Source organism: Chroicocephalus ridibundus, chromosome 1 (genome assembly GCF_963924245.1).
Source record: "Chroicocephalus ridibundus chromosome 1, bChrRid1.1, whole genome shotgun sequence".
In the NCBI taxonomy this organism is placed as follows: domain Eukaryota; kingdom Metazoa; phylum Chordata; class Aves; order Charadriiformes; family Laridae; genus Chroicocephalus; species Chroicocephalus ridibundus.
The window spans coordinates 155157220-155179948 of NC_086284.1; the positions used below are offsets into that span (position 1 = coordinate 155157220).

The window sequence follows — 22729 nt, forward strand, 5'->3', positions numbered from 1 at the left end:
GCTGTGTCCCCTCCCAATATCTTGCACACCCCCAGCCTACTCGCTGGTGGGGTGGTGCAAGGAGCAGAAAAGGCCTTAACTGTGTATAAGCCCTGCTCAGCAGTAACTAAAACATCCCTGTATTATCAACACTGTTTCCAGCACAAATCCAAAACACAGCCCCATACTAGCTACTATGAAGAACATTAACTCTACCCCAGCGAAAACCGGCACGAGTACAAAAGTTTATTATTTAATATTTATTATTCCACTGATGTTTGGAGACCTGCCAGGATTGAAGTGAAGTTTGTATGGTAGAGATATGGTCCTTGCCCCTGTAAAACCTAGAGATGTCTTTGACTTTTCATATATGGCAAGTCTGAAAATATATCTAAGTAGTAGTGGACAGGTGACCTGAACAGACTTTATCTCAACTGAGCCTTCTGTTTTTAATTTCTTGTGGTCTGTTCTGTTATGTGTAGGTTCATTAGACATGCTATGTGACTGACATCTTCCACAATTAATGCTCACGTGTAATTAGATGCAATGCTGACAAGGACTCTGTTGTTTTCTATAGTTTCATAGAAAGGCCTTTTCCTTCTTCTTTGGCACCAATCCATTAGAACCGTTGCACCATGTTCAGCCGCTGACTGGGACTGAAAATAATTTACAGCCATTAAAACATTGCTCGTGTATCATTAGCTCCACCTCTTGGTTTAATTTGGTTTTTACACATAACAGTAGTTCATAAGGGAATCCTCTCTGGAAATGTGCCCTAGTAAAAGCATCTGGCTCAATTGCTCTGTCCTGCAAGTTTAATGTTCAGTGCTTGATTACCAGTAAAGTTTAATTACGAATTATTTTACTAATAATTTGAGTTACATTGTCCTCTAGTGGCTCATACAGATAACCACCCTGCTGACAGACTCTTTTTGCCTTGTGTTTTAAATCCTGCCATACTGTTTTCATACAAGTCCAAGTCACCTCAGAAAAGGACTGATGCAATGGCCAAATAAAAAGTTTGCATCTTACCGCCACTGTACCTGTACAGCAAGATCTGTCTTCTGTAACTGCATATAGTGTGCTTAAGAAATAAATATTTAAAATAGTTCAAAATAACAATAAGAGAATTGCAAGAAGATACTGTATTTAATCAGAGCGTTTGATGGAAACAAATTTATACTGCTTATTGACAGTAACAAAGAATAAACTTGGCATGATTTTTTTTTTTTTGGTAGGTTGAAGACTAGTTCACTTCCACAAAATGCATAGAGATGTCATACAAAGGAAAACAGAACAGCCCTTCAGCGTGTCCTGTGGCTACTCACTCATAAACCTCAATAACGCCAGGCTTTTGCCCTGTCACACGGCAGCATCACCTTTCATGGGAAGCAGTGACAGCACTAGAGCGCTTTGCAGCTGGATGTTTGCAAGTAGGAGGAGGCATCTGGGAGCGTGGAGAATAACCCCGGGGTGTTTACAGTGCCAAAAAGCACATTTTACTTTACTTCGAAAAGGTGATACCCTATTCTCTGAGGTGCTGAGTTAGTTTTTTCCCTGTGGCAGAGCAGTATGATTGCTTCCAGCGGAGGCCTTGGCCCGGGTCATGGGAAGCACGGCAGGCAGTGCTTCAGCAGGCACGGCTGGTGGGATGCTCCGGCTGGCGAGTCTGCCCTTTTCATACTGTTTCTTCCTTGACCAAATGCCATAAGTAATGAGGAGTAGAGGTTGCTCTGCAGAGATAGTTTCTGCATGTGTAAGAGGAAGAGGAGAAGTGCTATAAATGCTTCTGTTTATGCGTCCAAGATGATGTAGGAGAAGGAGCAGTTACAAGTAGTGAAGGAATGTGGTTTCTGTCATCTTAAAGAAATGGTGGTGCACTCCAGCAAGATGATAGCTCCCTTTTTCTTTTGCTGTTTACAGTAATAGGAAAGACAAAGGAGTACTCTGACCTTACAGAGTTACTATCAGAGGCTTTTTCAAAGTAGAGTGCCTTGTACCCTTTCAGGGAAATAATATATCAGGATTGCTCTGGTCCTCCATCTCTTGCCACCTTTTTTTCTTCCTCCCTTTTCGGAGAGACCTTCCTTTCAACCAGCGATGTGACTGCATGCGTTGGATGGGTGTCAGCCGGTTCCCATTCATTCCCTGGGCTGATCTTCCTCCAAACACCGGGAGAGTTGCAGAGTAGCTTAATTATACCTGACACAGTGGAGTCGTGCATTTGGTGTCGTTCGCGTGCTGCCTCAGACTTGCACGTGTACCCACACCTAGCAAGTGTCAATAATCACCACAGCTGAGAACCTGCTGAGAGAAACAAAACGTATAAGGGCAGCCCTGAGGTACAGAATGCCTTCAGCTCGTGAAATCATCTGCGGTGCCATTCTTACAGTTCACTCGGAGGTCTATTAGGCAGTGATGGATGCAGGAATATTTGCAGAGAGTTACTTTCATCTAGTGCTCTGTGGCTCTTCTGCCACTGGGAATCTTTTAAACCAAAGGCATGCCTTCAGTTAAGAAATCATGTAGGGTCTTTATTTCTTCTTAAGTAGCTGTCAGTAGGGGGAAGGTGACAGTTTTCATTTTTCTTTAATAAAAAGGCTTCATTTTATAAGTGCTTTTGTAGCTCTTGCATCAACGTAGTTTTTTTCCATGCTTTGCAATGTTATTTTCCAGGGGGTTACAACTGTTTATTTAACCTAGGTGCTGAGCCAAGTTCTGTTATCCTCAATTCAGAACATGTGGTTTTATCCTTTGTGTACTAAAGAGTGAGTTGTACAGATTGATCTATTCAGAGCTCACTGACTACAGTTTCTGCTGCGATAATTTTTTTAAATGTTTGACATTTCCAGGTAGCTATCAGGCCAGTGGTTGCCCTCCCGCCACACTGGAATCTTTTATAGAAACCCATTACTGCTTCTCAGGCGTGCTCTTTCTGACACCCCAGCAGCGAGGGGACTCTGCCCCATCATTAAGGTCACAGTAGCGCTTCCCTCCACCAGCTGCTGAGCCAATGCTCAGGTTCCTCCTGCAGCCAAGGAGAAGACGTGGCTGATTATGCCTATTCCTATTAATCAGGAAAATGCAGGCTTCTCTTCAAAGCAGAGGGAGCGGTTGATCCTACCAACCGTGTTGGTCACTGTTCTTTTCCAGCTGTGTGTTAACTCCACCTTCCCATAGTGCATAGGGTTGTGCCAGCAGAGTCTTTCTGGAATAACCAGATCCTTGATGTCAAGCTCAGTCAGAGCTGGAATCCAACGGAAGCAATTTTTGGTGAAACGGATCCTTCGCAACCTCTCTCATAAGGCTGTCTGGGAACTGCATACGCTAATGGGGAAAATCAAGTGGTGACCTTGTGTGTTCTCAGGCTCACAGGGTGTCATCCTGCTCAGCACAGCAATGCAGTTGTCAGGTTTTTGATGAGTTCTTTACAGCCGTCTGCCTGGCAGGTCCCCCCCGCCTACCTGTGTGCCGCTCTAATGCCTGCAGGTACAAACGGGCGAGTACACCTTGCTCAGAAACAGATGGCTTTACAGAACAGATGCCGCTACTCGTTGCTTTTCTGTATGGATGTAGAAAGCATCCTTCGGTGGAAAACGGGGTAATTTTATTTAAATCCAACGGTATCGTAGAGCAATAAAACCAATGAGATGATAAAGCCTTGCCAGGTTTTCCATTTCAATAAGCATCTAATCTTCAAGCTGTTTTAATCGACCTTCTTTATTAGATGTTCTCATTTCTGCATTGCTAGCACACACCTGAAATTACTGCTTGGCCTGAGATGAAAAGGTGATGCTGTTTTGATTTGCACTGTTAAATCATTTCTGTTTGAGGATTAATTTTTTGTTTGGCCTTTTCTAAAGGCAGTGTCCGTCATTAAAGTGGCTGTGCATGAATGGTAACGCACTTGCATTTTCTCTCATCAGAATAATGAAATGGTGGAACTACAGAGGATACGAATGAAAGATGAAATTCGAGAGTACAAGTTTCGAGAGGCGAGACTTCTACAGGACTACACTGAGCTTGAAGAAGAAAACATCACTTTACAGAAACTGGTGTCCACGCTGAAACAGAATCAAGTAAGCATCGAAAGCTTCAAGGCACTATGTTGAAAAATGACAACATTTTCTCAGATTTCCATAATGTGATCCCGCAGAGCACTTTGATAGAAGTTCCTTTCTATGTTTTTTTTAGTTGTGTTTTTGCTAAACGCTTATTCTGAATCAGTGTTATTGGCCGGTTTTGATGTATGAGGAGGCCATTACCTCAGTTTTAGGAAAATCCTGGAGGAATATTTTGTTGAGGAACTTATGTAATAGTGGAGGAATTATTAATATAGATAGAACCGTATCTTTTTGCTTCCTGCTTTTCCTCTCCTCCCTCCCTGCACGCTGAACTTGGTGCCCAGTGGCAGAGCTCAGCCCTCTGTTTCCTCTCGGTTGGTTTCCTGCATGTCCTTTCCTCTACTGAAATGGAGAAAAGCGGAAATAATCTTCTCCCCATTCTCCTTTTTTCCCCTGCTCCTCAGGTTTTCCTGTACCAGTGTTGCTTTCTTCTCAGCCCTGCTAACCCGCAAGTTTAGCAAGCTTCGAAAATAGGCGAAGGGACATCAGATGTTCCTAGTTTGTCTTTTGTTTTCCTCATTACAGTAGTTTGTAGCTGATGGCAAACCAACATGCTGTAATTCTCACGGCAGTGCAGAATCCGCCCCGAGGAACCACTATAAACAACAGCCCCATTGCATCCAGATGTAAGCGGGCGTGGGGTCTGTTCTACCCCCCTTACAAAAGCACAGATTCCTTTGCTGCTGGATATATATACACCGCTGAGGAGGCAATCAGGAACCCAGTTGTCCGTTAAATTGAACAAAGGAGGTTTGTTCTCACGTCAGAAGAGTTAACTTGCCGTGATCAATATTTTAAGTATCCAAGTTGGATGATGTAACGCTTTCTGCCTTGTAGACACTGTCCAGACCAGCATAACGTGGCACTCCGTAACACCATTGCCTTAACTGGTAGCAGATGATAACAGCGCTGCGTTGCAGCCCCTGGTTTGTGTCCTAACTTGCTGCCTGGTTCAGTCAGGGCTTTTATCAAACAGCCAAGACTGTCACAGTCTCTAACGGCAGCTCGGTAAGAAAGATGCCTTATTCCTGCAGGAATATGCAGTACTATTTCAGCTTTCTTTTACTATTATTTTACCACTCCAGCACAGATGCAATTGAAACATTTAAAACAACAGAGCCGTGCCGCAGGGAATACGCGGGTAATAGAAATGGGTACATCGTTTTCTTATTTATGAAGATACCCAGACTTTCACACTCCTGAAACTGAATTTATGGTAGATCATCTTTGTGTCAGAGTTATTTACCAAGACAGCAAATTCCCCCTTTGAGGCATGGATTTTTCCCTCACCAACCTCATAGGAGGCATTTTCACACTATCAGAAAATTAAAAACCCCTTTATAGACTCTCCTAGTTTCCCCCAGAAGAAAATCCTTTTGCAAATGTTTATATTTGTCATAATATTTCATTCTTAATGAAACCCAATGCCAGTAGCCATTGGAGAGAAAAAGCATTGCCACATTTTGAATGGCTTTAAAAATCAGTCTTTTTGCATCACATATCCATACGCTTGTGATTCCTAAAATAGCTTTGATCTACAAGATAAAATTTCAAGAGCATTTTGTACTTTAATCCTTAAATTTAAAAAACCGTATGTTACAAGTCTTAGTGCTAAACTGTCATTATATGGGTTGGGCTTTTTTGTAGCTGTTGCAAGCAAGAATTCATGAGATGGTAACCATATAGGTAATATAGAGCTCTGGTTTTCATATGGATTTAAAATTTTAAAAGGTTTCTTTTTCCATGTCCTTAAGTTATAAACATAGCTACTTGATGGGATTTAATAATTTTTCAGATGGACATCTCTCTCCAGTCAGGAAAGATATCAAATTCCTAAACGTAGATTTCAAAATATCACAGATTTTCCTTTTCTATTTAACATTTTCCAATATGACTGTGGAACTTTCTTTGTTGTTTGGAATGTTTCCATTCTCTGGGTTTGAAGATTAGTGCGTTGGTTTTTAAGTTTGCCTTTCCAAAGTTACTTAAGTACAAGACTTTTGACAGATTGATAAATATTCTACTCCAATAGGAATGGTTGATGTTTCTGTTTATTTTCATTAAAACCTTACTATAGTTTGTTTAAATATATATATGTAAAATAAAAAATGTTCTAGACAATGCCTTCAAATTGCAGATAATAAAGCATACTAATGCATATGAATGAGAAAAGCCTCAACTGAAAAAAACTTTTTTTATGGAAGCATGAAAATTCAGTATTTCTCTTCCTCTTTCACCAAACTATTAAATTATTTCACCCAATACTGGGATTTTTTTGCATTTGGAAATGAAAAGGTGGATGAGTTACATGATTAGAATGAAATTAAAAATCAAAGCATGATTGTTTTTACCAGGAGTCAAGCATGAAGAAGGACCTTTACAAACAAAGGTCTTCCTTTTGATTGCTGTGGGATTTTCCAACAGTGTGAAGGAGGAGGATGAGGAGGACCAGCAAGGGGGGGCGTTCTGCAGTGAGGATCGGCTGTGCCATCTAGATATTGCTGAGCAACTGCCTTTGAGCTAGATTGGATTTACCTTGGCTTTGCTTCTTGTTAGGTACAATAGAAAGGGCTGAATAAACGTAGGAGCTGCCTTTTAATGAAGAGAGAAGCGGCAGTTGTTTTCCCTCAGCCCACGCTGCCGAAGAATACCTTGATAAAATACTGCACCAAGGTGTGGGGCGGGGAACCTGCCCTCTGAGAAGGAGAAAGACCGGCGAGTCCCTCCAAGCCTGGTGAGGCTGCCCCAGGTCGCTGGGGGAAGCACTTCAGGCAGCGCTGTCACAGCAACAGGTTGCCGAGTGCTCCAAAGCGGCATCCCCAACACACGGTTCAAGGATTGTGTGGCTGGATACGCTGTTTCCTACATTTGTCTGGTAGTTTAAAAATCTCTAACCATTTGGGGCATTTTAGAGTTTAAGCTGGTCGTATGAATAGTTCGCTGGTTAATTTTTAAAATCAAATGCTGCTTGCACACTGGAGAGGGTTCTGTGACACAGCGAGAAGAGAGTTGAGGCTCTTCTACAGTTTTTGTACTTGAACACTACTAGGTCACCACATACTTTAGAGCATCCGTGCCTGAGTGACATTATATCTGGTACGAAATTAGATAAGAAGTCATCTTCAGAATACTTGTAATTAATATATGAGACTATTTTAACCTGAGATCTATACATGCCATGACATACCAAAATTGTTTATGGCAATTCATAACAAATCTGTGGTTACCAGGATATCTGCTACAAAGCAGCCTTCTTTCCATGAAATACATTGTTTATTGGCAGAAGTTACTCAGAAAAAGGTGTTATATTTTTTGATTCTCACATGCTGAAAAAGTGAGCAGTGGAGTATTGAACAGGGAAAGCTCCACTTGCATTTTCTGTGCAGCCAGTTCTTTGCAGCTGCAGGCAATGTCTGGTATTTCGAACTATATTTTCTCTAACACCTATTTCAATAAGGCTGATAAATGGCAGGTTTTCATGACTCAAGTTTTAGTATTATGAATGTTCTTTGTCTTGTCTAATTCAGGTTGAATATGAAGGCTTAAAGCATGAGATTAAACGATTTGAGGAGGAGACAGTGTTGCTTAATAGTCAGCTGGAAGATGCCATCCGGTTGAAGGAGATTGCTGAGCATCAGCTGGAAGAAGCTCTGGAAACTTTAAAAAATGAAAGAGAGCAAAAGAACAATCTGAGGAAGGAACTCTCCCAGTATATCAACCTCAATGATAGTATGTATAATAACCATATTAATATATCAGTAGATGGATTGAAGTTTGCAGAGGACGGGGGCGAGCCCAACAATGACGACAAAATGAACGGACATATCCACGGGCCTCTCGTGAAACTCAACGGTGACTACCGAACTCCAACGGGTAGGAAAGGAGAATCTTTGCACCCCGTCTCTGACCTCTTCAGTGAGCTCAACATATCTGAAATACAGAAACTGAAGCAGCAACTCATGCAGGTAAGAGCTGAATTTAATCTTCTGATGTGTGTAGACACACGTCCTATGTACCCTAGAACCAGCTTCTGCAAGGATTTTCCCCAGTGATGTTCTTGACCACATACGTCCTGTTCTCAGACTTCTGCTTTCTTCATGTCCAGAGTTTGCTAGAAATACCCCTGGAAAACAGAGTATCTCTCTGTGAAAAGTCAGTGTGATCTGAGCAGATGTTTAGTGGGAAGGGGAGGAAGGGACCTAGTCGCTGCAGTTGCGGATGGCTACATTCTTTTTTTCCTGGTTTGATGATGGGAAATGTCCCTGAGATTGCAAGTTGAATAAAATACTCTTCAGCATGACCAAAGCTATCTGGAAAACCCCCACTAAAATACAGACAGACTTGATTATGCTCCTCTGTAACTTAGAGGGAGTTTTTGCCGTTACATTCAGTTTGACCAAGATTTGGCATACCATCAAGAGCGAACAAAAGGAGAGGAGCGCTCCTCTTAATAACTGTGCGCTCGGAGAGCATGTGGCGTGTGAGATGTCACAGAGCGCCCTTGTCCAGCCTGGCAGTCCCAGCGGATGCGCAGGCTGCAGGGGGTGCCTTGGGGACCGTACAGTGAGCATTTGTGCGCCATTCATCCAAGACCAGCCCAGGCATGACCAGAATAGGAGCCTGGGAAGCAAGCCAGATAAAAGCGCAAGCTGCCAGCCCCGATGCTGACATCACCTTAGAAAGGCGCACAGTGCCACGCAGAGAAAGGGTCCCGCTGCCCAAGCTGTTGAGCATCTTCTCTGTCACAAGAGCTTTTTCAAGCGCTTTTCAAAGTTTTGGCACCATCAAGGAAACATCCAGCATTTTCTGGCTGCCGGCTTCCAAAAAGTGCCTCTTCTAAAGAGGGTAAATGTAAATCCTTTACTGCTTAAAAAGTAAAAGGCGATTTGGAAGTAAAGTAAAGTAGAGCAAACCCAGTTCTCGGTGCTTGCTAGAGAACAATAAATCCCTATGTGACGTGTCCTATATTTGCTGAAGAGTTAATTGTTTTATTTACTTCATTGCCAAACTCACCGTGGGAAGTTTTGATCTAAGCTGTGACATGGCAAGCACTGATGACATCTAGTGCTTTGCACAAATAACGTTGATGCAAGACATACATAATTGAAGTGGGAAAGCTTGAAATTAGGAATTTTATTTCTGTGAAAAATTGTATCAGAAATTTTTCCAGTATTAAAAATGTAAACAGTGTAGTTTGTGTATATATGTATATATAAAAATATGCATGTATATGTACGTATACATTTATGTATATAATACATGCACGTATATATTACATGCAACTTTTGATTTCATTCAGAAATATAATTTTAAAAATGAAAAAAAAAAACAGCTTCAGAAGACAGGCTTTGAAATGATCACATTTTAAAATACGGTGTAAGCATTTTCAACCATAGTTTACAATTAAGTTTATGGAATATAAATTTGGAATGAAAGCTGTTTGGAAATGAAGAAACAAGATTGTTTGAGTATGTTTTGTCTTGATTTTATTAAATTAAATATCGAGCTTGATAAATCATCAGACTTCTACTTCCAAGATACTGCAAATGTTTTGATGGTCTCTGACTTTAACATTAATTATTTATTTTACACTTCTTAAACAGTCATAGTTTAATAGTTAATAGTTAATATTAGTTAAATAGTTAAATAGTCTGAAGGCCACTAGCCACAAACTGTTGAGGGTCCTGTAGGACCCTAGGAGGACCCTAGAAAATAAATATAACCATTTTTCAGTCAGAATGGCTTTGCCCGGCCCTACCACCCTCACACCAATAGCCGCCACCATTGCTCAGTGTTCTAATCATATTCAAAGGTTTAAGGTTTAAAAAGAAAAACTAGAGCCAGCTGGAAACCTGGTTTCTTTAGATACTGAAAAGACTTAATGCAAATTGCTGAGGCGTACTTTTTTTAAAGTTCTCATCTTCTCTGCTGAGTTGCATCAGCTCACCTTGGGTCACACAAATTAAATGGGAAAAAACCTCCAAAATTTCCTCGGAGTGGTTGGGAGACTTAATCAGGTTCAAGCTGACAAAAGGTAATTCTTCATCAAAATTGGATTTCTTTTCTCCTCCACAGTGTGGTGTTCATTCAGCCATATCTCAATATTTGGTATGCGTTCCTCTTGTTTTTTCTGAAGAGGCTGTATGTACTATGGCAGAGTTGCTGAAGGAACTGACTCTCTCTTGGGAACTATTTTTATGTCTATAGGATAACAGGCTCCTTTTTTGAGAGAAGCAAGCTTCAGATTTGCCATTTTGTACATGTGTGACAAATTTTTTCACTCCTCAGTGTCAAAAAGAAGCCTTCACTAAAACAGCTAGTATGACAGGTGTAATTCCTTCTGCAGCTTTAGGATGCTGCTGCTCCATGATCTGTGCTGGTCCTTAGGAGAGATTTAATTGTAATCGTTCCCTTTCCATCTTCAAAAACCTGCTAGGTAACAAAAGTCTTGCTGAAAATTCTTACATTCCAAGATTTTCTCAGAAAAGCTCAAGGCTTTCTGCTCTTCCTTCATGTTTGTTGTCCAGCGGGAAGAATTCTCCATCTCATCTTTAAAGCCCAGGACACTCTTCCTTTGGTGGCAATCCTTTTCCTATTCCTGAGGCCAACATCATATTTGGAAAAATTAGAATAAGTTCTCTTTAAAAAAAAAAGAAAAAAAAAAAAAGTCATGCAGCCCAATTTCTGACTGTCTTCTCCAGCTGCCTGGTACTCTCTGACAAAGATCAGAGGATATCAACAGCTGAGGTTCAGGGTTCTTGAACTGAGTTGTCCAGTTGATTTGTTCCAGTCTCCACTAGGAATTTTTCACTGATATTCTGATATTTTTATTTTTTTTTAAAAAAAAAGGATAAATAGCAATCCTAAAATTGGTTTCCATAGTTGCAAACTATAGAGCAAATTGGGAATGAAATTGCCTCAAACTGAAATCTTTGAAGGGAAGGATGCATTGCAAACTAGGTACAGCGACTTTTGAAATGCTTTTATTTTAATTTCAAGTTGATAAACATCCTTACTGCAGCTACTAATTTCAATGTCAAAAAAACCCCACCAACTGGACTTAAAAATAACTGCAATTCCCAAAAGTTTGCTGTGGGTGGAAATGAGAGTATAGTGTTGTCTGGAACAAAAAATATAATTACCAAACTTGGAAACAGCAGAGCCATTAATATTCAGAAGGTGTGCTCAGGGCTGAGTTGGAGCTTTGGGTTTTTTTTTCCATGGAAGTAGAAGCATGTATTTATAATTTTAACAGCATTGGATTAACTTAATCCATAATTACTGGACTAAAATGAGTAAAATTTAGTAGATCTATGTATTTCATTTCACCTACTGTCCAAGTTGGTATGTGGGTTTTAAAAGTTGCATGTTTTCTCTGGAAAAAAAAATCCTATCTCTTTGAAGGAAGTATTTGTTTCCAGAACACATTTGTGTTCAGAAGAGAAATGATCATAAAGATCCCAATTATCTCTGTTACAGTTTTTCTTCATGATAGAGTATGATGGCTGAGATCAGTAATCTGTCAGGATCAATTCTGTCTGATTAATTTCGGCACACACTGAAATACCGTACTGCTTTAACACCAACTTGTTTTCTCAAAGGAAGGGCTCTCTGGCTGTAAGCTCTATATTTATTTTTATGCTAGTGCGATTAACAGTTAATTGCCTACTTCATGTGAATATACCCACAGTGGGGCCATATACCTTAAAAAGACAACTGCCTTTGGTATGTAATGTATGGATCTTTATTATCCATATGACTCCTCGCCATAAGGTGAGGTGGTCCTTTAAATTAACCAAAACTCAGATTTTCATGCAGGTGTGTAGCTCACCGTACCAGCCTGAAGGAATAAAAACCTTCATTATCTGATGAGGGTAACGCAATTAACACCTAAGCCTGCTGTACAAGGTGGTAACAACTGGAGTTCAACTGAAAGTTTCTGGGGAGAGCAGACGTGGGGCAGACTGCTCCATGGGAAAAAAAAAACAAACGGAGGGCTAGAGAGGAGGCTTTTGCTGGGGAGCTCTCTGAGACTCCCCAGGACGGGTCTGACCAAGAAATCTGTGGAGAGCGGCCACCTTTTAAGAAGATGCTCTTGGCAAAGGGGAAGGTTGTTCTGTTTGGGATTTTCTCAACAAGGGTTGAGAAAGGCTGACACAGGGGGGGTGAGCAGCAACGGGGGCGGCAGGCGGAGACTGAGGCAGCAATGGGGAAACAGCGTCAAATGGAGAAAGGTACCAATATACTCGTAGTACGTGGCTGTCCTCTTCTGCATTACAGCACAGGCTATGTGGTGCCTAAAGTGGAGCACCCTGTATCTAAGGAGACAGGCTCTTCCTGGATCATAAAATAATGATGAGGTTTGGCCCTGTTTTTTTAATTGTTAAGCCATCAGTCACCTGTACACAAGAAAACTAGGCTGATTTTTTTTTTAAAGGTGTTTTTAACATGGCTTCTATTTTTATTCTTACAGTTTCTGCCTGCAATTGATTGCAGGTTCTAATAGAGGCCATGTTTTGAAAGCCTGTCTGTAAAACCAGGGGATCATCACATGCTTTAGTGCCTTAATACTTCTGAGCAGCAGCCACTGCTCAAAAGTCTGAAGCGCTGCTTGGAGCATTTTGTGAGATGGCATTAATACCCTCAGTCTCTAAAAGGCTTTTCTTTTCCTTCAGTAAGATGCATCGTGGCTGATTTGACTCTCTTCCAAATACTGCCTGCCGGGATGCTGATAGGGAAGGAAATACTTTTTAAAGGGTTTTTCAGAACGGATAGCTTTGAATTCTCAGAATTAGTAATTTACCCGCTCATAAAGGAAACGTGGAGCGGGCTATTTTCACTGCACGTGTAAATGCAGGGCTGAAATACTGCAACAGTGGGAGAGAAAGAGCAGAAAACCCGGTAGGCTCAGGATCCTGTTGGAAAAAGCTGTGGAAGCAAGTCCTTGTACCTTCCTCTGATTCCCAATTCACAACCCGGAACAGGACAAAGGCATAGATAAAAAAGTTGGAGCATTACACTTAAAACTTGAAATGGGAGTCTTTCAGGGGTGTTATCATGAATAGCAAATACCTGAGCAGATCAAACTTTGGTTTTTCGTGTTCACTTGCTTTAAGATGCTGTGCATTAAGACTTCTAGAGTCCTCCTCCATGACCTCTTCTGCTGTTCAACATCCACATTTCTCTGTAGATACTCAGAAAGGAGCTCACTAGGTCAGAACCAGTACTTTGTTAGTTATACCACAAATCCTGCTTTTTCTGCCTTGTACTTAAAAGGTTGGATTTTGCTTATAGTTAAGTCCGGGGAGTTGCATGTGCACAGTCTCCTGATCTCTGTTTATTCCCACACGGCGGGTTATTTAATCTAATCTGTGGAAATACACGCAGCCATTTGTTTACTGTAGTCGCATTCAGTAATCAAGTCTTAATGAAAGTTTGCAACAGTCCAAAGATATAAATAAATATTGTGAAGGATTGGTAGAGCTCTTCACAGGGAATGTAAATTCAAACTCCACTGAGAAATGTGTATGTACCAGTGGAAAGGCTTATAGTTGACTGGTAGTTGGCAGTGGTGCAGCTCATGCCTATTAAAATTTGTGGAACATGCGTCGTAGTAAATTCATTCTCATCACTCTAGCTGACCAGGCATTCAGTGCTTGGGCACTAAGTAGTTCTTCAGTGGGCAACGCGTAAGGTCGTGACCTAGTGATATTGCAGATTGTAACAGAGGCTGGGACTACATAGCCCTGTACAAATTATACGTACCTTTCTCTGACTTAGTTTTATGGTTTAGGGATATATGGCTAAAATCTCTTTGAAACCTTCAAGTTGTGTATGGAGAGTGGAAGAGTAGAAGAGATGAATGTGATGGCAGAGTTTAGTGCTCAGCACAGGTAGGTCGAGATTCTGGATTTCTTACTTTGACTCTGTTGCAGGTGGAAAGAGAGAAGGCCATTCTCCTAGCCAACCTGCAGGAGTCTCAAACGCAGCTGGAGCACACCAAGGGAGCCCTGACCGAGCAACACGAGCGAGTCCACAGGCTCACGGAGCACGTGAATGCCATGAGGGGGCTGCAGAGCAACAAGGAGCTGAAAGCTGAGCTTGACTGTGAGAAGGGCCGAGACCCCAGCGAGGAAGCACATGACTATGAAGTGGACATCAATGGTTTGGAGATCCTAGAATGTAAATACAAAGTAGCTGTTACTGAGGTGATAGACCTTAAAGCAGAAATCAAAGCCTTAAAGGAGAAATATAATAACTATGTGGAAAACTACACTGAAGAGAAGGCCAAGTATGAGAGCAGAATCCAGACGTATGACGAACAGGTGACAAACCTGGAGAAGTCAACCAAGGAAAGCCAGGAAAAAATGGTCCACATGGAAAAGGAATTGCAAAGGATGACAAGCATAGCAAATGAAAACCATAATACCCTCAACACCGCCCAGGATGAACTGGTGACGTTTAGCGAGGAGCTGGCTCAGCTCTACCATCACGTCTGCCTGTGCAACAACGAGACACCAAACAGGGTCATGTTGGACTATTACAGGCAAAGCAGAGTCACCCGCAGCGGGAGCCTGAAAGGACCAGATGACCCTCGAGGTCTTCTTTCCCCGCGGCTTGCCAGAAGAGGGGTGGCGTCACCCGTAGAAGCCAGGACCCCGACCGAGCAGGTGACAAAAGAGGCCACAGAGCCTGGCAAGGAACAGAGCCCGACGAAAACACCTACCATTTCTCCTGTCATCACAGCCCCTCCTTCCTCCCCCGTCTCCGATACCAGTGACATCCGCAAAGAGCCGATGAACATCTACAACCTCAATGCCATAATAAGGGACCAAATCAAGCACTTGCAGAAGGCTGTCGATCGGTCACTGCAGCTGTCGCGCCAGCGTGCTGCAGCTCGGGAGCTGGCGCCCATGATTGATAAAGACAAGGAGGCCTTAATGGAAGAGATACTGAAACTGAAATCACTCCTGAGTACGAAGCGGGAGCAGATTGCGACGCTGAGAGCAGTGCTGAAAGCCAACAAGCAGGTAAGATGCTAATAAAGCAGTCAGTCGGGAATGTCTGTTATTTATACAGGTCACTTAGAAGCTTTCCCAGGAGTATTTTGGAGCAGACATTTTACTCACAGGTTATTTAGCCTCTCACTCAATCATGGTGAGGGCAGACCTTTCTTCCCTCCCTCCTTCCCTCCTCTTCAAGCTTTTAAGCTCTGCTTTTGCCTAGCACCCAGCATTCAGCAAGGGCACAGGCAGAAGAGCCTTTCCTGTGGGGCGAGAGAAAAGCAGAGGGGCGGGGAGGCATCACCTACCACCCAGCCTGATGCACGGGCATGGTCCTATTATTCTTGTGAAATGAAAATGTTTCCAACATCGGAAAACACACCGGAGTGTGCATGGAGAGGCTCTCAGGGGCGTGCTGGCCCCTCGTCAGGGCAGGTACCGACGGGAGCAATGGGGAAGGCAAGCTTAGGGGAGACCACCTGGGCCAGCACCTCAGCAGCTGCGCGTGGCCCCCCTGGTGGGATTTAGTGGAGCAAATGGTCCCCAGCAACCCATTACGTTCTTCTTGGCTCTTGGTAACGCTCCGCAGGCTGCAAAACTTGAATGTCCCCCAGCAGATTTTAGGGGATTAAAAATAAATGCCGCAAAAGCCAAAGCGTGCCTCAGGAAGAGAATGACAGGCGTAAGAGCGGGACTAGCATCTTTGGGATGGACAGAAGCTGGGCATTTCTTTGATAGGTGAAATGCTGAGTTATTTTTGTTACATACAGGTGGTTGGAAATTTTTAAAATAATTTTTCTTTTTAGTCAGAAATAATTTCTCCTGCCATTGTGACGTTTTACATCCTTTAAGAAATACAAACAAGGTTTTCTTTTTTTTTTTTAAGAAAAAGGACATCACTACATGATAAAGATGACTTGAAACAGTAACTGCAATTTTTTATTTTGAGAAGGATTAATTATAAAGTTATATTTTAAGAGAATAAAAAATCTCAAATTATTATTTTGAAAATTCTCACAGCTAAAAAAATCGACTCATCATACCACTTTATTTTTGATGTTTCACCAATGCAAATAAACTGAGAATTACTGCATTTCATATCAAATGCCAAAAGAGGAACATGTAATGGTGTGTTTTTCATTTTTTCTGGCATAGTATATCCTCCCAAGCCCTTTGTATCTATTAGATCCCAGGTCTGCAAACACTTCAAAAAGTTAAATTTAAGCATGCAAATAGTTTTGTTTCCTTCGGTGCGTCTCCTTATGTCCAGAATGAAGTCTGAATGCAAGTTGCTGCAGTGGCAGAGTCATTGTTCCAGATTGCCTGGGACTTTTCTCCTCTGAAAACCGTGCAGCCATCCCCACATGGGGGCGTGAATCCTGGTTAACAGCACGGGATGCTATTAGCTGGTGACAGCGATGGGTTTTCTGTGTTAAAATTCCCAATAGTCAAATGGTCTGAAGTTACAGTTTCAAGTTGAATTGATTGTTGGATCTGTAACTGCATTTCTAGAGTACTGGGGATTTTTAAATTGCAGCAATATTTCAATATACATTGAGTCTGTTACAGCATTTCCACCCCCCCTCCCCAATACAACACACGTTAAATATTAATTCAAGTAATTAAATACCATCTCTAGCTAAGCAATAATAGCTCTGAGCAATTATATGTGGATTTTCCGTGTAGTTAAAATGTAACTAAGATGCAATTGAGGTCTACGTGTTTAGATTCCAAATTAAAGATTTTTTCCATTAGCATAGAGCTATCATTTATTTTTTGATACTACCAGAGAATCTGGCTCAGTCTTGCTCTTTTATTGCTGTCAGAAATAAAGCATCATCCTACAGGGTGCTCACTGAAATGGGAGAGATAGATTTGCTGAGTAAGGAGGTGCTGTTAATTAAACTTTTATTTATTTATTGGATAGCAGCATAGCTATTGGTAACTGTACAACTGGGTATAGAATCTTGCAATACTGTTCATGCAAACCTAATATCAAGAACCCTCAAACTTTCAAGTTAAAAGACATAATAATATAAAAGGAGAGATTTAAAGTTACAGGGGCGGGGGAGTTTTATTACGCGCTAGCAGTACTTCCAACCTCAAGTAATGTGTGTTTCCCAGGACCCAAAGCACATCTCATGTTCAAAAAACAGCAGTCAAGATTCATCCCCTTGAGTTCTTCCCCTCCAAAATAGTAAGTTTTTAAGCAGCAATAGGCTGAGGGTATTTTTCCCTTGTGTGTTTCAGTTTAGATGACCCTGCAGAGGACATCTGGTTCAGTTTCTCACACGTGCTCCAGAATTTTGGTTTGTTAAAACCTTCCTCAAGCCCTAATGAAGCGGATGTTAATATGAAATTATGCCTTTCCATCCCTTATGTAGTACGGGAGACACTGCTGGTGCCCAAGGTAGCAGGGAAGAGCCGTGGCAGCCCCTGCGAGAGGGAAGCCTGCAGCCGGTGGGGGGCTGGATGCCCAGGCGCCTCCTCAGCCTCCAGAGGGGTCACATCACAGCTCATTGTGCTTTGTCGCAATGCTGTTACAACCCCCCTGTATTTCTCAGCACTACAAACAGAGACACTTTAGGTGAAGCTTTTTTTTTTTGGTTGGGGTTATATGGGAAACCAAGATGAGGACAACCAAATGGGGACAAACGTTTTAGCAGGGCCTGTTGCGATAGGACAAGGGGTAATGGTTTTGAACTAAAAGAAGGTAGATTTAGACTAGGTATAACGAAGAAATTTTTTTACAATGAGGGTGGTGAAACACTGGACCAGGTTGCCCAGAGAGATGGTAGATGCCCCAACCCTGGAAACATTCAAGGTCAGGTTGAATGGGGCTCTGAGCAACCTGATCTAGTTGAAGATGTCTCTGCTCATGGCAGGGGGGTTGGACTAGATGGCATTTAAAGGTCTCTTCCATCCCAAACCATTCTGTGATTCTATATGCATTGTAAAAACGGCAAAGACCTGGCTTTCCTAGAGAATCTGGCCATTCAGATCCAGAGGGGAAGAGCAGCAGCCGGCCCCCGGGTCTGGTATTTGGGGCTGTATTTCAGTAGTGAAGTCAGACCGTTAACCAGGGAAGCACGAGTGCTATCTAGTGACCACCAGAAGCACTGCAACATCAGATTAAAACCAGAATTGTAGAGTTTTCCTGGCAATACCCTTTGCCACAGTGCACTGACGTCCTCTATTATCCAGGTACGCAGGGGCAAATGGCTCATCAGAAGAGAAAATAAGCAGAGTTTTCACTTCCAGACTTGAATTGTGTTCACTTCTCTTCACAGTGACTTACCTGACTGCAGAGCCCCAAAGGAATCTCTGTTTCTGTCTCCTCCTGCCACAGTGGGCCTGGAGCTCCAGCAGTCCAGTTTTAAATCGTTAACAGCATACAATAAATTAATCTTTGAACATGACAAGGTGTTGCCTAGTTTAATGCATTTGGGAGTATCTGATGATATTTCTTTTTAACCTAGCTATATTTTCTTTGGTAATATTTTCAAATAATCATTAAACATTAGGTGAGGCTGCAAGCAGACTACACAAAACTCTGTAATACAAAAAAACAAAGGGCAAGATTTGCTATAAGAAGTTGCAGACCTAAGCCCAGGAAAACAGATTATTGAATCAATTGCTCAAGAGAGCAAGGCACATATGTCTTGCTAGCTTGCTTGCTTAGTTTGTCTTGATTTATGTATCCATTTATTCGTAGCCGTAATTACTATGTCAGCACCAGTTTTGTGGAGCAAGCCCAAGTAGCACTAGCATTAACAAGTAGCATAAATTTGTGAAGTAATATCAAATTAATGGTATAATAACTTTTAGGACCAGTTCAATAATAGTTTTTATTTTGATTTCTAGTAAGATTCAGAAAGCAAAGCTGCCTATGAGGGGAATTTAATATCCTGAGGTTCTGATTGAAAAATGATTGGTTGTTCTCATAGGTAAATGGTTCGATGGGAAGGAGTTGAGTCAGCAAGACCTTCACATCTCTGTAGGCAGTAACTGTGGTGTCTCCAGCTCCCATAACTGAGATAGCCATAAAAGTCCTTCAATAAAAATAGCTGGATAACTCCAGATATATGGTACCTAATCTAGAAACAAAAGCCCTGATGTTATATAGAGAGAATGCTGCATGGAAAGATCTAGCAGCGTGTACGATTTCTGCTCTAAAACGACAGGCTTTCTTGTGTGAAAGCAGTTTGGCTTTCTTGTGTGAAAAAATACCACTGTAGGACTTAATATTCTCTCAGCAACAATTTTTTAACTTGGTTTGCTTATCACAATCTTAGTGTAAGGTAAATGAGATACAAAGTCTTCTTGGGATGTGAAATCTGTATAGAGAAAATGAGGTTTGTTCACAGATTTCAGGATTAAAGTGGCAGCCTTTACGCAGCTGGGCTTGGGCAAACATCTCTTCAGTAAGGATAAGGAGAAGGATGGAATGGTCATTGTTAATTCTGGCATTGCCTTGGTTCCTGGGGCTCAGGTGTGTGCCCACCTCAGGCTGGATTTTGGGGATGGGGGGGCTGAGCTCTGCATGCCTCTGCTCTCTCTTCCTGCATAGTGTTTCCACACTCTGCAGGAGTCTGGCAGTTGGAGCTCTCTGCTCCCTCACGGCCTTACTGTCAGCTCCAGGTGACTTCTTCTGCACAGCAAACGCTACACGATCTGTGAGCCGTTAATCCTGCGTCTACAGGTGGCTTGCTGCATGGCTGGGTGGTTCCTTTGCCCAGTTCTTCAGCACGACTGGTCTCCTGACAGGAGTGTCATTAGCCCCTCTCCTTTCTGATTGCATTATCTGCTTCACTGAAGAGCATTCAGACATTTTTCTGCATTTCTCATCTTTTTCTTGTGCTCCCCATTTCCGTGTGTGTTGCTCAGAGGTTGCATTTTTATGTGACATTCTCTAGTTTCTCTGACACATTTTGTAGTGAACCACAGCTAAAAAATCAAATGCTTCAGAAAGAGCTGTTAAAAACAAAGCCAGGTCCTGGGTGTCTGCTTTCTTCTGGCACCCACTACTTGGAGATGTTGCCCCATCCGTCCTTTCAGAGCACTCTCTGAGCACACCGTTCACATCAGGCCTTTAAAGTATGGATTATCCCACAGAACTGGGTTCAGGCACAACCACACGTATGTGGTTCAATGGGCACAATTTTGGAGGTTGGCTGAAATAATTTAGACTAGAGGTGCTGCTGGAGGAAGAGTAACATGAAGCTATGGCTTCAGCTCATTTTGTCCGTGTTACTCTTGGCGCAGTCTGGCAGTACATCTGAGGTGACCCGACACATAGCTACCTCTGAGAGAGGGAGTCTGAGTTCCCCTTCTCCCCTCAGCCCCTCTCCCCATCGCATATTCTAGTTTTAGGGTGCTTCAGGTGAGTTTTCTGCCTCTTTGGGCTCCCCAAACTGGCTCACAGCAAGCACAGGAGAAAAACACCCAATCTGTAAAGGGTAAGGATGGGGAGAGGGAGGGTAATTATTCTTTTGGTGGCAGCTAGCCAATATAGATTAACTTGGCTGCATTGTGAAATGTCATCCTGAGAGCCGAGGAGTCTGACAGCAATCGGCTTCAGTCAGCATCCAGGTCCCAAACCGATGAGCTGTAGGTAACCTGACCATCCGCACAGTTGGGCGCCCACCAGCTCTTACAAGGACCTCTTGAGCCTCACGCTAAAGCGATGCTCTGCTGGACCTGGCTGCAGGTTTCCAAAAGAAGCTACCCTTGCTTGCTTCCCCCTTGTTTCTCTTGCCTATTAAAAACACATTTTTGTTCGTTTTATTTTCTTCTCTCGTGGAGCACTTGTGCCCATTTGTTCTTCGCTTATGAGACTTTCAGAAGGGAGACCTTCGACGGCCTGCAAAGGGCTGTGTTCAAAAGCTTATCTGTTGTGTGGAGAGCCCCCAGGCACCTCCAACAGGTTTTACAATTTATGCTTCATTTTCTGTATGTTGTTTTATGGAAAACTGTAATAGGAGGAAAAAAAAAAAGAAGTTTGAAGATTTGACACAGTACTTCCTCTGCTACCTTTATTCATCAACTAAATTATGTTTCTAAGTTATTTTTCATCCAGTAGTGTTACCTGTCCATTTAACTTATCCTGACATCCAGACTAAAACATGGGGATCACAGTGATCTGTCTGATCATCGTGCATGGTTTCAGTGATGTGTAGATTATTTGGTTTACATGGAACGTGTAACCTCACTGCTGAAAAAAAGTAACAATTTTTTTTAAAGTCTAGCATTAGGTGGCACATATCTAAATCATTTTAATTCCTAAACAAAGGAAAATCTTTACATGAATTCTGTATTTGAAGATCAGGTATGATAGGTTAAGCGACACGAGGCTGTATTTCTCTTACAAAGCAAAGACTTGTGAGTTCCTGCCTTAGGGGCAAAGCAGAGCTCAGTTTGAGCTATAGAGTCTACCTCTGCTCTCATAAATCACTTCTGCCTCATTAGCGACCTGAAAATTCTTAAATAAATCTGATTTAATCGTATCTGTTAAATAGGAATTTGTCCTCTGATGCACTATTTCCTAGATTTCCCTTCAAAAGGTAGTTTTATTAAACATAGTTAATCCTTCTTCTCCATGTTAATTTAGGAGTGTACGTTTTTGCTGATGGCTGAAAACAGATAGAAAGCTGACAATTTCTGCTTTATGCTGCCAAGTGTAGGATGCTGTCTGCATCGTACATTATACCAAAGCATGTGTCAGCAAGTTGAGAAAAGCTGCATTTATTTGAATATATCCCTAAGTAGCTGATTTTTTTTTAACGTGTATTGCTGGTGATTTCGGATTTGGCATGGAAAAGCCTATCTATTCAAAACGACAGGTGACTAGTGATTTTTAAAATATCTCTTTTCTCAATGTAAACTATTGTGAAAGTAGAGAAAACATTATTGGTGAGTGTACAATTGGAAAAAAATATATTACTTTAATGCTGCTAACTGTACTATTTCCCCAGACACGAATGAATAGAGTTGGTTTTTAGTAGGAGATGCTAATATGTCCTTTTGTTAAGAGGCATTGTTAGTGGGAAAAGTATTGCATTTCAGAAAACCGAGTTTAAAATAGGTTTCCAGCTGTTGAGCCACTAGCATCTTTTGTTATGTCCCCTTGCTGGTTGCTTTAAACTAATGTTCTTCTATACTTCTCTCCCCTGGTGACGGCTCAAGAACCCACAGGATCAACAGGGGAAATTGATTGCCGACAGGAAGCGCTGCAACTTATTACACACGAAATTAAGTGAAAAAATAACCATAACCCCCTCTGAGTAAATGTAAAAGGAAACATTTTTTTCTTCATCTTGTTCAATGGCAATTTTAAATGTCTCATAGCAGTAGTAGGTACAAAGCCTCTATAAAACTATGTATTTTGAAAACTTCAAATGATACTAAACTTCCTTAGGTAAAGCAGAAGGTTCAACTCTTGCAAAAATAAGACAAATTTAACTATTAAAAGCAGTAGGGCAGTAAATTAAAGAAATTTGATGGATGAAACTGAAAAAAGAAAGGAGGGAGCAGAAAAAAATGAAGGAATAGGATGACTACAAAGCCTTGCTTTCCTGTTAAGTGAAAATTGTAATTTACGCTTTTTCTTTTGTTCTTTTTCTG

The 22729-nt window shown here is 41.8% G+C and overlaps 1 protein-coding gene across 4 annotated transcripts in view; it reads left to right on the plus strand.

Annotated features, from left to right (window-relative positions):
- Window positions 1-22729, plus strand: part of BICD1 (BICD cargo adaptor 1) — a 185132-nt gene that overhangs the window by 126484 nt on the left and 35919 nt on the right. For all 4 annotated transcript variants that reach the window (XM_063319371.1, XM_063319379.1, XM_063319388.1 and 1 more), the window contains exons 3-5: window positions 3906-4058; window positions 7631-8068; window positions 14039-15133. In XM_063319371.1, the coding sequence (XP_063175441.1) occupies window positions 3906-4058; window positions 7631-8068; window positions 14039-15133 (1686 nt within the window). The remainder of the gene's footprint in view (window positions 1-3905; window positions 4059-7630; window positions 8069-14038; window positions 15134-22729) is intronic.